Source organism: Poecilia reticulata, linkage group LG13, assembly GCF_000633615.1.
Source record: "Poecilia reticulata strain Guanapo linkage group LG13, Guppy_female_1.0+MT, whole genome shotgun sequence".
NCBI lineage: Eukaryota > Metazoa > Chordata > Actinopteri > Cyprinodontiformes > Poeciliidae > Poecilia > Poecilia reticulata.
In genome coordinates, this window is record NC_024343.1 from 631,834 (window position 1) to 649,012 (window position 17,179).

A 17,179-nucleotide genomic window follows, 5' to 3' on the forward strand; every position below is an offset into this window, starting at 1 on the left:
TGACGATGGGTTATGTAACTAATGAAAGTTTCTGTAAAGGTAAAGAGTCTTTTTAACGGTATTTTCTTCACTGTACAGTTATCAGGTACAACAGTTCGATTGCCAGTTAACAGAAATAGCTAATTCTCCAGTCACAAGTCAACAACTTAACACAATTTGTATGTTAATGTATGCAATTTGTATGTAACATGGTGATGTTCATCAGAACTGGAAAAAAGGGGAGTTTAAGTCAATTAGAAAGGGATCTATTTAAGTTATTGGTACTGAATGATCAGAAAAGGAGAAAATATGCCTTGGAAGGAAGTTCTGTGACTGAAAATATCTTGTTGATGGAAGAAAATGGGCAGAGATGAGATGGAGCCAAAAGTAGCTCAACCAATCACTACAACCAAACTAGGCAACACAACAGTAGATGGGTTGCAGCATGGCAGCTAACTTTGCTACCATGTCAACAAAAGAGAAATATTTTTTCTGTAACATTCAAGCTTCTGTGAAAACATGGATTACTATAAGACTGCAAGCAAATATTCGTCATCCTAAAATGACAAACTCATCCCACTTAAGCACCCACTTTCTTTGCAGTTTTTGTAAACTATTCAGTTTTAACTTACATCAACAGGTAGGAATAGAAACAGAAACATTGTAAATATACTGGAGTATACCTGCAATATGAAATAGTAGAGATATGCACAAAAAGACTATGGCATTAACATCCTATTACATTTAAGGTTACATTCACACCTGCCCTGTTAATACCGCTTTAATCAAACTCTAGTTTGTTTGCCTAAAACGTCCAGTTTGTTTGGGAAGCTGTCAATACGCAATCGAAATCTGATGTGGACCAAAACTGCAAACTCTGATCTGCCTAAAAACCTAGGTCGGTTTGGTTGAAATGAACTCTGGTTCAGTTCAAATGCATGTGATTACATTTGATACTGCTCCAAAAGCAGGAAGCCAACTGCATAGCAGGGCATTCTGATTAAACACAACCAAAACAAATCAACATGTCGAAGCGGCAGAAATAGCTTGTGGTCTTTTTGCCAAAGACAAATGAGAAGTCAATGAGTGGTTGGGTTTGCAAATTAGGCCCGGGGCTAGAAAACCTTTGTATAAAAATACAGTTTCCAGTTTTTATCATGTAACATCATTTACTCTACTATCCTTGATTAGGATTGAAATCCTAAACCCACTAAAATTTGATGCCACTCCAATTAATGTTTACGCAATTAAGTTGCGCTCACGTCTTCAGAGGTTTTTGAGTCGTTTCCTTCAGCCGGTGGTAGGAGCTTAGTTGCATTATTCTAACTTACCCATTTCAACGCTTCCTCTGGTATGTCATTAAAAGTCCTTTGAACCACAAGAACAGTATGACAGGAAATATTTATGACTCTGTAACTCTGCCTTAAAAATTTTTAGCATATTGCTTATTAGCACTTCTAGGGATCCACTGTATTGCCCTAACTTGTTCTTGTCACTTTGTTGCCTTTCGTCACCTACCCCCCCTCCCTGGTAACTCGAGAGTTCATGTTGCTCTATCCATTGTATCCGGAAGGCAGGATATGAAATGATACTCTGCCTGTTGGGGTTTGTTTTTCCTTTGACGGTAGGCTTGTCCTAAAATGTGCCATCTCATTCCTTACCATGCCACTCATCTTTTTTTCTTTTTTTTTGTAACAATAAATCCTTTATCTACACCAACCACCGGTACCTGGAACTGTACATCCACTCTCTCCCTGCAGAACAAAGCATTCAGTCATGACTCAGTCAAATTATCATTATGGTTCCTTAAGTGCCAGTGTGGAAAGGTGGAACCCAGCAGTCATAGCTGAGGAATGTGCTTCAATAAAATTGCCTTTGAATGCTTTCTCAGGAAATGTCATAACAGTGGGTTAAAAAAAAAACAAGACGTGGATAGACAGGGTAAATTACTTCCTCAGCTGCCAGTGGCAAGCTGCCATCAGTACACCTGATGGTTGGAGCAGAGGGGTCTTTCTCCCTCTGAAGGAAATGGACCGTGGAAAACTGTTCCCCTACAGTCACATCAAGAAGTATTGCTGTAAACTGTCATTTATTATGTTGTATGAAGCAGAATAAAGCCTTTTTTACTTCACTTGTCTATAAACCATAAAGTTGTTAATATAAAATGCCATTTTAAATAAAACATCTGTTTAAAAATTACAAATTTACAAAAATTCAAGTCATACTACTACAGTACTATACCATGCTGCTACAACAATACTGTATGTTTATGTTATAGTCAGGTACATCCCTCTGCTCAGGTGTAGTTTGTAAAAAAGAAAAATCCATCTCTGGAGGTTTTTTTCTGTCTGTGAAAGGTTAACCTGAGCAGACCTCAGCACACAGCACAGTGTGTTGTTATTGGTCTTTGTACTGCAGATTAAGTGTTTTCTGGCACATAGAAATACTTACTTTAAAGCTGCTGTATAATTTCAGTGCTGCTGTTTTCTTTTTTTTATTTATTTATTTTTTAAAGTCCACATAATGGTTCCTAGGCAGCAGCGAACTATAGTACATTCAACAAAATGAAGATCCTAAGAGAGAGTGTAATTTAGACTAAGATTAGTGCTTTTTTCTTCTTTACAGACCAATTACTTAGGATGCGATGATGTCTTTAATGCAACCTGCAGTAAGAAGTGCAGGGAGGTTGATGGCTCCCTGCACTTCTTCCAGGGAGCCATCAACCTCTTCAAATGGACCAATATGAGATTAACGTGTTATGATAAGCTTAACTATAATAACAGTTTCAGTCCATCATGCTGTATACAACAAACATTTAAACTAAAATGTATGAAATGATAAAAACTTTATATATTCATACCAGAAAAACTACAAATAAAACAAAATTTTTGCAGTTGACATTGATTATTATTATTATTATTATTAATTTGACACAGTGTTGATGCTGAAAAAAAAGTAAAGCAGACTCTTATGTTTTTCTTACCAGTTTTTTTCCCCACATAATCAAAGTAAAAGTGTTATAGTGTTCTTTCAGCCAGCTGACCAGCAGTGTACACAAAATGTGGGTAAGACATTTGGTTGTAGAAACAATTTATATGATAAAAATGATTGTGATGCACATCCTGTAGACACACACTGCAACAGTTATACACTTAATAACATATTATTAGTGAACATGAGAAACCTCAAGTGAGGACTTTCTTGTGATGACTGAGTGGTGCTGCTTTAAAAACTTTTTTTAAAAAGTATTATTTCTTTCAATCTTTGTCAGTAAAACTCCACCGCAGCTGAAGGTAAATGTATAGGGCTCTAACTCAACTTTATGTTTTGTGTGGTTGCTTCCAGGTACGACATCCGCTACGACAAGGACGACTATATGCTGAGAGTGAAGAAAGCCTCCATTAGCGACGAGGGCACGTTCACCTGTGTGGCAGAAAACCGCGTGGGCAAGCTGGAAGCTTCGGCCACTCTCACAGTCAGAGGTAAAACACTTCTCCTCTGTCTTCCTCTCTACAATCTGAGCACACAGCAGCAGCTCATCTAGACGCCAAGGTGCGCTGTGGTCCTCGCTCTCACGCCAGCATGAGGTTTAAATTGGCAGTTTTCTCTGCAGGGATTTCTTTATGCTACACAGACTTTCATAACCAACAGAGATGTTTACAGTCTATGAATCTGTTTAATTATTTGCATTTCCAAGTGCATCAGCAACACACTTTGTCAGCCTACTTCCTCTTCTCATTCTTACGGACTGTTGCCCCCCTCCACCTTCCCCCTTCTGCTAGTGTCCATGCTGCAACCACCCAGTCAGCAAAGCCATTTCACAAATTACTGGTGTACACCGTCTCTAACCACACCTGAGGTTTGCAAGGTTAATAAAATTGTTCTGAGTATAATTTTTCTTATTTGCACCAGTCTGTTTTTCCATTACACCCAGTATGTGCAGCCTCTGTGGAGCGCTTTAGGGCCTCAGAAAACTGCAGGAGATGACTGGAAACAGGTTGGTGACAGTAGCATAATGCCACATATAGACATGTTACAACGTGATGGCGCGCACAAGATCTCGCAAAAAGCTGCTCACAGACGATGACCACAAATTGTTTTAGCTGTCAAGTTGTCAACAAGCTAAATCTTAAGTTTACATGTGTTAGAAGAAAACCAGACAGCGTCTTACTGTTAACACTGTCAAAAGTTTTAATTAAAAATAATAGTGAGAGAGTGGGAAGTAGGTCTGTTATGCTAGCTTGACTTTGACAACCTTAACATGTAGATGTGCTGTGGAATTTGGTGTTTCAGTTAAGTAACTTAAAAAAAAGAAAAAGAAATGACCTACCCACAAGTTCTGGCAGATCATCAGTAGAGTGTTGTTCAGACTTATTAATAATCATAAAATAAATAAAGAGCATGGAAGCATAACACTGTAACGGACTGAATGTTGTGATCTTTGTGTGGGAAATGTTTGCATTTTATTTGGTGTTGAATCCTGATGCACTAGCAGAGCTGTTATCAGTCAATCGCTATGGCAACAGGTCTGTGTATACCATAGCCAAAAAAGAGAATGTGAAAAAATAAGAACATAAGTGGCTTTGAGTTATTCTTCTACAGTGTTTCTGCGTGATTTTACCTTTGTTGTGGTACCTTGCAAAAAATTAATAATACTGATATCTCCAGGTCTCATTTAGTTAACAAAATTGTTGTACGACTCCAGCACGGCTACAGGTAGCAAGTAAAGGAACTGTCTTTTTGCCTTCCAGCGTTGTGCACATGTACAAAATTTCTGGAATATTACTGAAAATTTTATTATATAGATTAATTACACAGAGATGTTAAGTATGATGATGTTCCACTTGAAAACATGACATTTAAGATGATAATATTACATCAGACCATTAAAAAAAATACTGAAATTTGTGTTCAATAAAAAATATGCTTCATATCGGCTTAAAGGTTCTTTTCAAAAAGTACTTTTAATATGACAAGACTCATCTGAATGCATATTTTAACTTTTTGAATATGACTGTACAAACTTCAGTGTTTTTATTAGAATTTTATGTAAAAAACTAACACTAAGTACCAAGAAAACAATTCATGGGTGTCAATATTTTTACAAATAAAAAGATTTACATAATCTAGAAACACAACAGATTGTCAGCTAAACTTAGACCTGGACCGTGTTTGGACCTGCAACCTTTACAGTCTTAACAGCCATTCCTGCCCTCAGCCAGGCCACATAAAACTCTTTTAGAGCCACAAATGTTATATTACCTTTTGAAAAAAGATATCTTGTAAATGTCTACCATGGGGGAATATGCTATTTTCAAGAAATGTTATTTCTATTTTTAAGTTTTGAAATAAAGAAAATTTTACAATCTAATGACAAGAAAACTAAAGCTAAATAAATTGCTGTGAATTTTTAGTGTCATTATGATGTGGGCATTGAGCGCAACAAAACTGAGAAACTGGTAAAACATGCTTTTATTGTTATATCTATATTTAAAAACGTGTTGGTTCTTTATAGTTGCTAGTTTTACGAGCTATTTTGGAAGGCTGAGATTACCGTATTTTCTAAACTATAAGTCACAATTCTTATTGTAGTTTTTCATAACCATGAAAAATTGAAATCCATTGTTTTCTTCAACTTTTCATCCATAATTTTGAATGAACGTTTTGTAGATCCATGACATAAAACTCCTATAAAATGCATCGAAGTGTATGGCTGTAACAGGTAGAAAAGTTCAAAACATAAGAGTACTTTCCTCAATATTCTCTACCAGGCACCGCTTCATGCGTAGATCATTTTTTTCAGGGTTTTCTTGCTGCAGATGGAGATTTGATATGATTCAGTGTAAAGATGTTACCAGCATAATGAGTTCTGGGTGTTTGTTGCATCTGTTTATGTTTTATTTTCATTGCTCTGACGACATCACCTATGGAAAAGTAGATTTCATTTGTGAAGACAGAGAAGGTCCAGTTGCAGTTTTGTCCCTGAAGAGCAAAAATGGCCACATTACAATCTGGTTCATCACACTTGGATGTTTTCATCAGTTTTCTAGATCCGAGATAATCTTGTTTTCACCTGAACTCACTTAACAGTGGACAGCCCCCTATTGGACCTTCTCTGTCATGTTTCTGGCTCAACATGCCATTCTTTCTGATTTATTTTACTTTATCATGTTTGCTTTGTTCCTTTTCTGTTTGTCCGTCTGTGTCTTACTTTGTTTCTTTTGTGTATCCACTCCACCTTTGTTGTGTCTTCAGCTCGCCCTGTTGGTAAGTACTCATCTTGCATGCTTTTTCACTTAACCATTACAGCCGTTGAATGCTTTAAGATCATTACCATTGGACTGATGTTTGTGTATTTGACTAACACAACAATTTCCTTAAAGTGCCGGCTCCATGTCTCTATATCATGTTATCTAGAGATTCTACAACTTTGCAGAATATGAAATACTTGACTTCATAGAGCTTATCAATATGCATAAAAATGCCAGAGTCTTGATAATTACAACTAGCTGCTAACTGCTATCTCAACAATTCTTAGGGGTGGATCTTTTTACACAAGAAAGAATATTTGATGAGCTTTTTTTATTATTATTATTTATTTATTGGTGAATAGAAAGTGTTTTAGTCAAATTTACAATCAAGCCAGAAGTTATTTTTTTAAATGCCCAATTTTGATGTTTTTTTATTATTATTTTGGGAAGTTCAGGTCAGATAAAATCCAAATGATTAAAATTTGATAAAGAAAAAAAAAGATACATCATTGATCTGTATTTACTTGTGGTTTCATTGGGAAGTTACTTCCCAAACTGTTTCACTTCAGTTACTAAACCATTTTATGTCTGTATCAAAGGGCTTCAAGCAACAGTTACTTTAGCAATAGATAATTTATTCTGATGATTAATCAATTAATCGGATAACTAAGTTGCAACATTATTCAGATTTTTTGTTTAACCACTTTTTTATACATCAGAAGTACATTAAAATATGCAGCTGAAAAGATCAATCCCTTTAATTTCAAAAAGCAAAATAAATCTATTGCCTAAAATGCAACAACAGCGTTTCTTTGGTGAATTATTGATAATTTGTAACAAAATGTGCAGTTTCAAATAAAATTCTTCCAAAGTCAAAATGCGAAAATCTCAAAATCTCAGCTTTCTTTTCTTGACATGTATTTTAGAAGATATTTTTTAAATATTTTTGAGTGCGTGTGCTCTAGCTAATGATTAATTGGTTGCCAGATAAACTGATAATAATTTCAATAATCGATTTATCACGATTAATCCGATTAACCTGAATCCGACTGACTGTAAAGAATCGTTTACAGTCAGTCTAAACTTGTACGCAAGATTAGTGTTCATAGTGTAGTTTTTACTAGAGGTGTGCCGATCGATCGGCCACCGATCATAATTGGCCAATTTCCGTGAAAAAATGTTTGATCGGTGATCGCCAATCATGGTCTCTTGTTGCCGATCACACAAACCAATCACCTACATCTCATTTCGCAGCCTGCCTGTGCAGCTGGTCTCCTCTTTCCTTCACACTGCGCAAACGTGCAGCAGCAAATCCTAAGCGACGTGGAACTATAACGCACTGAGTGAATGGGGAAGTTTGCGTGTTGCAGCGGAAAATTGAAGCACGTCAAAATGCATCAACACGACAAATCTAATATGGAATAAAAACAATGCCATACTTGACGGAGTTTGGCTACATCGAGGCTCACTGCAGTAAAAAAAAGACATGGAGGATCAGATAGCAGGTAAAGCAGCGCACAGCTACAAACACTCACCCGGATTAGCATGACGGTCAGAAAGCTAAACAAATAACCCGCAAAATTATTTAAGTCTTCGAGCTGCAATGTAAGACGCTGGTTCTGTTCTCGCTGTTGAACCGCTGCTACACGCTACGCGCTACAGGTAGTAATATTTCAGACGGAGCGCCGCTTCTGCTGCACCTGGTAGTGACTCTCACACTGAACCTCTGCTTAAAGCTGCAGCATCTAACTTAAAAAAATTATTTTTACATCCGTATTAAAACTTTCGCTGTCCTAACATGAGACAGATAATCTCTGAAAAATAATCAATCTCCTCTGCCGCCTCCTTGTTCTGCATAATTACTCCGCTCAGTCAGAAACAGCCAATCAGAACTAGCAGTAATCAGCTAGCCGCCATGCTATCAGGAAGTTTTCATTCACTAACTCAGGATTGTTTATTGTAATGGATCCTGTATTTGCCTTTGAATGTTATGTTTTATACTTGAATTTTTTGGCAATGTTGAGAGGTTTTATTTTGACTCTTTGCATTATTTAACCTCTTCAGAGCCTTCATATGTTTTCAGTTTGTTGAAGATAGTATTACTGATAGCAGTACAATTTGCACAATACCTGTTTTGTTTAGTTTTCTTCTTGGAAAAAGTTATTAAAAACAAGTTTTTGTCTAAATTAAGGTGGATTTATGGTTCCTTTTTCCACTTAATGTAACCGGTAGAGCTTATGATTATAAAAATAATAATTATGTGGTCGGTATCGGTGATCGGTATCAGTGATCTGCCCTCATGGGTGATCGGAATCGGCAGGAAAAGACCTGATCGGCACATCTCTAGTTTTTACTAAATGAAGACCCACACTAATATTATAATTTATTTTTATTTACAACACTCAGCTACTAATAAATGACTGTGAGTAGTAAAATTTAAACAATCACTTGAAGGAAATTACACAGGGAGATATTTGTAAGCAGGAATGTTTCATGTAAAACAGCTCAGCTTTAGCAAATGATATCCATATTTCTCCACTCTGGYAGTTCTTCAGATTGTAGACTGTCCTTTGACAACGGCTGAGTGGGCTGGCTGCATCAGCGTCACAGACATTGTCATCTCATATGTTCCAGTTTGTGTTTCCGTTGCGAGTCCTGACACCATCTGTGGGTTGCTGGAATGCCAAACTGAGATCCATTTGTGTTGGGCGAGACTTTTTTTTTTACTGGTGCCCATGTCTCCCAGTTAGGAAGCTTATTTTATTTTCCACAGATAAAGATCAAGAAAATACCAAATTTGCAGCACTTGGAGTTTCAGATGATTAGAGTTGGCACGTTGATGAGATGTGCCCCCTCAGGAGCAGAAACATACGATAAAGGTGCATCGGGAGGGGACAAACGAGGAGGGAAAGAATGGCGGAAGTGCGTTTCGAACACCAGGCTGGGCTGGTGTAAGAAAAATAAGAATAAAACGCTCCCTCAGTGGCAGGACTCGGGTTGCCAAAACAGCAGTAGCTGCTTGGTGATTGTCAAACTGTCAGCTCCCTTGAAAACTGAGGAAATTACACATTCAAGCAGTCTGTGGGAAGAGACAGTAATTGCTGTCAACGTTTGAATAAATATGACTCAACACGGGATTTTAAAGGAGGACGAAATGTTTGTGACTGTTAGCACCAAAAGGATCTCTGTCTCTCTGTCTTTGTCCATTTGTTCTTTTCACCCTGACTGCTGTTGCATGCAGAGCTCTCTCTGAACCAGGCAGATGTGGCTGGTTTTGAATTAAATATGTTCCCCTCCCACCACCATCCTCTCCAATCATGTGTTTCTTTAAGTGATGGCAGGAAACAGCTTCTCATATCCCATTAGGGTCTCTGGATCCAAACATAGAACGTAGGAGTGTAAAACTATCACCCTCTGACCTTCTATTCTTCTCAACATGCGATCAATACATTACAAACAGTCATAATCACACAAGTTTTCCAGAAGTCATGTAGGAGACATAATAATTGTGGAAGAAGGTGATTTAGATGGTCGGTCAAAAACGTAACATTTGTGGCTTCTATGCAGAACTGGTCAAACATTGTCACCTTCCAGAAATAATGGCCTACATCTTTTTTTTTTTTTTCTTTTTGCTTAAATAATTTTCTGGCAAGGGCTGCACAGTGGCGCAGTTGGTAGAGCTGTTGCCTTGCAGCAAGAAGGTTCTGGGTTCGATTCCTGGCCTGGGGTCTTTCTGCATGGAGTTTGCATGTTCTCCCTGTGTATGCGTGGGTTTTCTCCGGGTACTCCGGTTTCCTCCCACAGTCCAAAAACATGACTGTCAGGTTAATTGGCCTCTCCAAATTGCCCCTAGGTATGAGTGTGTGTGTGCATGGTTGTGTGTCCTGTGTGTCTCTGTGTTGCCCTGCGACAGACTGGCGATCTGTCCAGGGTGTACCCCGCCTCTCGCCCGAAACGTTGGCTGGAGATGGGCACCAGCAACCCTCCCGACCCCACTGAGAGAAAAAGGGTGCAAGAAAATGGATGGATGGAGGGATGAATTTTTTGGCAAGAAATTTTATTAAGCCATTATTTTAAGAAGGTGATGGTATGGTCATTCTCTGGGAATACTTTAATTCAAAAAAGTTCCTCAAAGTATTGAATCAGTGGGGCTGAAGACATACTGAATGCCGTCCACAATTTTCTAATATTTTTCCCCTTTTTTATTTTATTTATTTATTTTTTAAAGATTTTTTTGGAGTGTAGTGGATTTTATTAAACAGCTCAAGGACAGAAAATGGAGAGGACAGAGAAGAGGAAGATATGTAGCAAATGGTCCGAGACCGGGAATCAACCCAGGACTTCGTGAGGACTATAGGCTCCACACATGGTGCCCACGCTCTGCCAACTCGGCCACTTCCTTTTTACATTTTTAAGCTATCATTTGCTATATTTTTACATTCAGTTTTCATGGGAATTTTCAGCAAACTTTTGAAATGACGCAAAAAAAAACTTTAAGAGAAGAAAATGTTAATGAGGCGTATTTCTATTTTCTGGTTTGGGGGGAATCAATCAGCGTAATTTAGTCAGATGCTGCGATTAAGAGGAAGTAGAAGTTCTAAACTAGCATGGACCACAAATCTCAGAAAAATGGGGAGTTCTCAATTTTTCTTAACTGGAGAACTCTCCATCTCAGCTGGAGGTTTGGATTTTTATTTTTTTTTAAATTTATTTATTTTTTTTAGTTTTGTGCCTCTGCTAAGGCACGGTGGATGAGAAGGTTTGATATGTTGGAACTTTTTTAACAAATGTGTTTCCATCTCTCCATTAGCGCATTAACTCTTTTTCTGAAGAAGCCTGAAAGCACCACAAGCAAGATTATAAACGTTTTTTGCAAAACTGATTAAGTTATTCTGAATTTTGCCGTTTCCATCATATGCTTCAAAACAGTTGATGGAAACTATTTTGAGGCCCCTTACAGAAAAAAAACAAAACAAAACAAAGTTCTGACAAAATTTGTAAAAGTTCAACAGGATATTAAAATATCTTCTTTTTTTTATTTAGCTTTTTTGTATTTGGCGCACACCATCGGCCTTGTTTAAAAGTGAAAGGGCAACGCTAGAAAAAGGAAGGGCAAAGCTTTACAGCGACGTATAAAGGAAGGCTGTATAACGTTTGAAACCATATTTTTAGTGAGTACTTAGTAATGCAGCCTATAGGATGGAGCAGAGCAGAGGATGAAGAGGGAGGGAACAATGTCCTTGCCAGAGCATGATTTAGGAGCTGTGTATCAGGCCTGGCGTTATGAGAGCCACGAGATATCCAAGCTCCAGAAGGCCAAACGGGAAGGCAGTAAATCTGTTACCATCTGTACTATTCCCAACTGTGTGTATCTTTGACAAATACACACCACCCCCCCACCTTGAAAGGGATTACATGCAGAAAGCAGCCAAATGGGCAGAGACTGGCCCTACAGAAACCAGCTGGCTTATTAGAAGAAAGACTTACATGGAAAGTAAAAGAAACAGAGGGTAAAGATGTTGCACTGCAACAATTCATTTGTTATGTCATTGAATTTCTGTCTGTACCAATCATAACCTTTGTAATCTGTTGTCTGCACTTGTGAGGATTTGGTCTCTGCAGACTTTATTATGTTCCTCCAGTCTCGTTTCCCACAGAGAGAGATGAGTTGTTTATAACGTATCTTATGTCATCAATGTGCTTTTCAACAGAGGAGTCCACAGCGTTGATTATATGATAAATGTCTGTTAAATACTTTTTATTTGTGGAGCTGAATCTTCATGCACAGGATGTATATTACCATGGAAACAGTTTTTATATCCTCAATACAACTATCTCAGTTTGAATCAGTCTGTAAATTATGACGGCATATTAGAGCGATTGCAGATTAAAAAAAGGAGTTTTGGAAAATTAGCCAGAAAAAAACAAAGAAATTTTGACTTTGAAATGCTAAAAATTGGTTAGAAAAAACCCAGAAATGTCAAGATTATTCTCAGAAAATATTGTGAAAAATATGGACATTTCTGAGTTTGAAAAAGGTGAAATATTGCTAGAAAAAATAAGGACATTTTTTAGATTTCCTAAAAAATGTTAACAAACATGGACATTTGACACTGTTTCAAAAGTCAAAAATATTAGAAATTTCAAACTCACACATATCCTTCTTTGTTCTAGAACATTTCAGAGTTTTTTAGCAGAAATTTACTCCTCCCTTTTTTCTAACTGCAATGGCTCTGATATGTTGTCAGAGTAAATGCTATCAATTACTGTCCTGGCAGAAATTTATTTTGGAGTAAGTGAATTAAGCACCAACATCTGAACATTATGTGCCTGTAAGATTTGAAAGAAGCAATTTGTAAAGCTTTTGTGCAATTGTTCTCTGAGGTAATAAATCAAAGGAGAGCTGGGCTTATTGTTCTACTGTCTTCAATACAAGCAGCTTTGTTTTTTTTTGCAAACAAAGGAGTTTTTTTCCTGCTGGCTATCAAAAGGAAAACACGTTCACGTTACAAAATCAAATGCAACAATCAGCTTTATGTACAGTATTGTTCAGAGAAAGGAGGTCCAAATACATTAAAAACGGCAACGGCTTTTGTCATACGCACAACAGAGTCGATTCAAAATGAAAACGGAAAGGCATAGTAAGTAAGTCAAATTTATTGTATTCTTTGTAGAAGTGATGCAAAAAGAAACATAAAGGTGGTAAAAATGACAGGATTAGCATTTTTTTCTTTAAAAAGTCTAATACTTACAGCAAAAACTGAAAAATACTTGAAGATTTAGCTAATTTTGTGTGGAAGATAATAAGGGACATAAAAAAAGAGTTTAGACTTTAATCTCAGATTTCTGACTTTAAACTGTCATTAAACAAAAATCCCATTAAAATCTGACATTTTTACTCATGGCACAGCTCATCTTTGTCATTGTGCCCAGAATTCAGAAAAAAAGTGATAAATCTTAGATTAGAGTCAGATTCTTTTTTGTTTTGTTTCATGTTTAATCCTCCTCTATATTCTTGGGAATAACTAAACTAATATTGAGATTAAGCACTGCTTCTAGAATCTTTACCACATCTGTGTTTCAAATAATCGACCACAACTGATGAAAGTTAAACTGCATTCCAACATTCCTTCGCAGTTCTCCACTTTGTCTCAGAAACGACATGTTTGATTTCACCCCCCGTGTTGTATTGGAGATTGAGCTGACCACTCCATGGTCCTCACTGAACATCATGACTCATATATTCAGTGTTTGGGGGTTCGTCCGATAAACTGTAAGAATCTTAAAAGAACAATCTGTCTTCTGTTAGTCTATAAAATGTTTTGCCTTTGCTCTCTCGGCCTGTCGGTAATTTTTTTTTGCGAATCTTAGCCGATTTTGCTTATGTCCTTTTTCTTTAAGAACGGGGCTTTGAACACACAAACAGTCGTGTTTTTGGTTTGATACAGCAGTATTCTTAGTCCTTCCTCCATCTAAATCTGAAGTGTGAATGTTTTGAAGGCATGGCTGTGCCTTTGTGTTGTCCCAGATTTAAATGACATTGTGACTGAGGCACCTCGTTGTGTGAATGCCACTGTGACTGTCATTCATTCAGATTCAGCCTTTACCTGAATGAATGACCAATCTGGTTACCATGGCAGTGTCAGTCCCTGGTGGTCTTCTCTGTTCAGAGAAAAAACAAAGTTGAAATTGCATGGAAGCTCTGGACGGCAGCGTCATTTTCCTTTCTGCACTGCTGCTCGTTTCTGCTTGAACTTCTCCAGCTCCCAGTCTACCCAGTCACCTTCTAACAATGTCGCTTTGGTGCTTTGACTCCAGCTCCACCCCAGTTTGTCATCCGCCCACGGGATCAGATCGTGTCACAAGGCCGCACTGCCACCTTCCCGTGTGAAGCCAAAGGAAATCCCCAACCAGCAGTTTTCTGGCAGAAGGAGGGAAGTCAGGTAAGAGCACAACACACCCTGAACTCACCATGAAAAAAAAACGTGGTCATTTTATTCCACCGACATTATTAAAGCTACATACACCAGAGCTGTAACTGATGATAATTTTAGCAGTAGCTTATGTAATTGATTATTCAGTCAATTGTGCAATCGATTATTTGATTGATTATTGTGAAAACCTTATAAAAAATTGGCACATTTTTTTGATTTGAGCCTCTTTTTCTGACAATATTAGAAATTCAGTAAAAGATGCAAATAGGCAAATAATTCAATTCATTTTCAAACAAAAAAGTAAATATTTTATTGCCTAAATCGCAATAATAGCATTAGTGAATGTTGGATTGTTTGTGGGAAAGGAGGCATCTGCAGCTAAATATATGAAAAGCTCCGCCCTTTTTGATGGACCGAATATCAGTATGACGTAGAGATGAGTTGTCGTTCCTTTTTTTTTTAACTAAGCAAATAATAATTAGATAGCAAAAGTTGCTCAGTAGGTAATTATTAATTTTCATTTTTCTTTTTACAACTTTGAACCAGGTGAAATTAAAGCTGTGTTTTTCTGGATAGAAAAAAACACAGCTTTGAGGAGTTCTGGATAGAAAATATTTAGCAAAATATGTTTTGTTAAACCTAAACGCAAAATGTATATTTTTATTTGTGCAGTTTTGGCATATTCACTGCTCCGAGTGTGACATTCTTTCAGCAAATAATCTTTTTTTTTTTTTTTTTTTTTTACTCCAGTTAACTATTAATCAATTATTAAGTAAGTCAACTATTGATTCAGTAATTGATTCATCACAATTAATCCGATTAATCATTTCAGTCCAAATATACACAAAACCTTCCAGAAGTATTCATAACCCATTGAATCATATCACAATGGGGATGGGGTATTACAGAAATACCGAGAATTATATACGCCTGTTTTTGTTGGGATTTTAATGTGATAGACCAGCACACTATAAAGTGAAAGAAAAAACAATCATAGTTTTATTTATTTTTTATAAATAAAAATCCCAAAAGGTGTGGTGCGAATTTGCATTCAACCTCTTTTACTCTGTTGCTTCTAATTTGAAAGGGACAGCCAATTGTCTAAAATTAGTCAAAAACCGACTGAGTTAGAATTAGACACCTCACTTCTTAGTTTTATGTAGAGACATTCCAAAACCATGCTTTCTTCTCCTTGCCCTCTACAATCACGCTCTACTTTGATTGGTCCACCATGAAAAATCCCAGTGAAATGAAGTTTGCTGTTGCACTGTGACAAAATGGGGAAAATTTCCAAGCGGTGTCTATGCTCTGTAAAGCGCCGTGTCATTAACACTGATTTGTTTGGATTCCCTGCACTGTTTGTACAAGTGCTCCCTCTGTTCACCATGCCGTGGCACAAAGTGTTTTATCTATCATCAGCATCTCCTCTAAAGACACAAAGCCGCACCTTTGTTCCACAGAGGAGCCGAGCAGCCAAACGACAGCGGGCCCGGCGGAGCTCTAATCGCTTTTCTATGAACCTGAACTGATAAGAGCGATCCGATCCCTCTCTCCAGCAGATAAGCTGATTCAAATACCTGGGTGTCCTCTCTACGGTCAACAACGGCGCCAATTAAGAGCGCGTCGGGACTTGTCGATGAACCGCAGATACGACTCGGCTTGCGCGATGCAGTCAGTCAACGCTGACAATTACGAAACAGTTATTTTAGAGGCTGAATCAAGTTGCAAGTTCGCACAGAGATCCGGAGTGACACTCGCACCTGTGGGCGACCTAAGGCGGCGTCACACGTCACTGGAACCGGGAATTTAAGATTACTGATGCATCACTCTGAAATCAAACCGAATGCACCGCAAGCAGCCTTCTTAGACACGCAGATGCACTTCTTCCCATCTGTTTGTCAACACGCCCACTACCTCACCGCCGAGATACAAAGGTATCTGTTCAGAGTGCAAATTAGGGATAATTAAAACGCAGCGTTTTCAACATACTCCAGCGTAATGGAGTTCACGAGTGCTTAAGGTGGAGATGGCTAAGTTAAACAAACATAATTTGTTACAATGATGTGATTAGGTATAATTAAATCTAGTTTAAACAGGCACAAATAAGGCCTAATTTTTTTTATCTTCTTGCTTAACATTTTAGAATGAAATTTGGAGGGCTGCACAGTTGTGCATGTTCTCCCTGTGGATGCATGGGTTCTCTTCGGGTTCTTCGGCTTCCTTCCACAGAAAGGATGAATGATAATTTATTTGCACAAGGCCTGAGAAAACTAGAGCCTGATTGGTGAAGAATATTGTTTTTCTCAGAGAAGTGCATTCTTCAGAGAATTCAAACTCTTGTAAAACTGAAAGGAGGTGCAGAACCTTTTTTTCTTTTTTTTTGTGCAACACAACTCGGTAATAGCAGCAAGTCTTGTTTCCTTTGCCAGGAGTTATAAAATGAATTGATTTTCCCTTACCTTTGGGGGGGTTGGGGTGGGAACTGTTCTACAATCTAGTTAAAGCAGAGAGAAGAGAAGTCATAAAGCCATCAAGCACAAATTTTTTTACTAGCATACCTCTGAAAAACATGTTGCAAAGTGTTGACACGTTTTGCAGTTTGAGCTTGGTTAGCCAAGTGGGAGATGAATTTGCTCATACTCTAGCTGTAACACTTTAATCTCTTTGTTTGGAATTGGGCACAATCTCCTCTGTGTTTGTTCGTGCCTCGTGGATGGCTGATTTTTGTAATTTGTCCGAGGCGCACCGCATTCGTGTTCTCTCTAATTGGTTGTTTGTTTCCCCTCTTTCTTTCAGATTCTGCTGTTCCCCAGCCAGCCCCCGCAGTCCAACAGTCGCTTTTCCGTGTCGCCCGGCGGAGAGCTCACCATCTCATCTGTGCAGCGAGCAGATGCCGGCTACTACATTTGTCAGGCTCTGACCGTTGCGGGCAGCATTCTCGCTAAGGCTCAACTGGAGGTCACAGATGGTGAGAGGTGGAAGGGCAGGGAAGGGAAGAGAAACACTGACGGTTGA

The 17,179-nt window shown here is 38.0% G+C and overlaps 1 protein-coding gene across 9 annotated transcripts in view; it reads left to right on the plus strand.

Moving 5' to 3' along the window:
- Positions 1-17,179, plus strand: part of robo2 (roundabout, axon guidance receptor, homolog 2 (Drosophila)) — a 518,827-nt gene that overhangs the window by 410,811 nt on the left and 90,837 nt on the right. For 7 of the 9 annotated variants that reach the window (XM_008424869.2, XM_008424870.2, XM_008424864.2 and 4 more), the window contains exons 6-9: positions 3,325-3,461; positions 6,235-6,246; positions 14,049-14,173; positions 16,961-17,132. In XM_008424869.2, the coding sequence (XP_008423091.1) occupies positions 3,325-3,461; positions 6,235-6,246; positions 14,049-14,173; positions 16,961-17,132 (446 nt within the window). The remainder of the gene's footprint in view (positions 1-3,324; positions 3,462-6,234; positions 6,247-14,048; positions 14,174-16,960; positions 17,133-17,179) is intronic. The other 2 variants (XM_008424866.2, XM_008424874.2) reach the window with 1 other exon arrangement.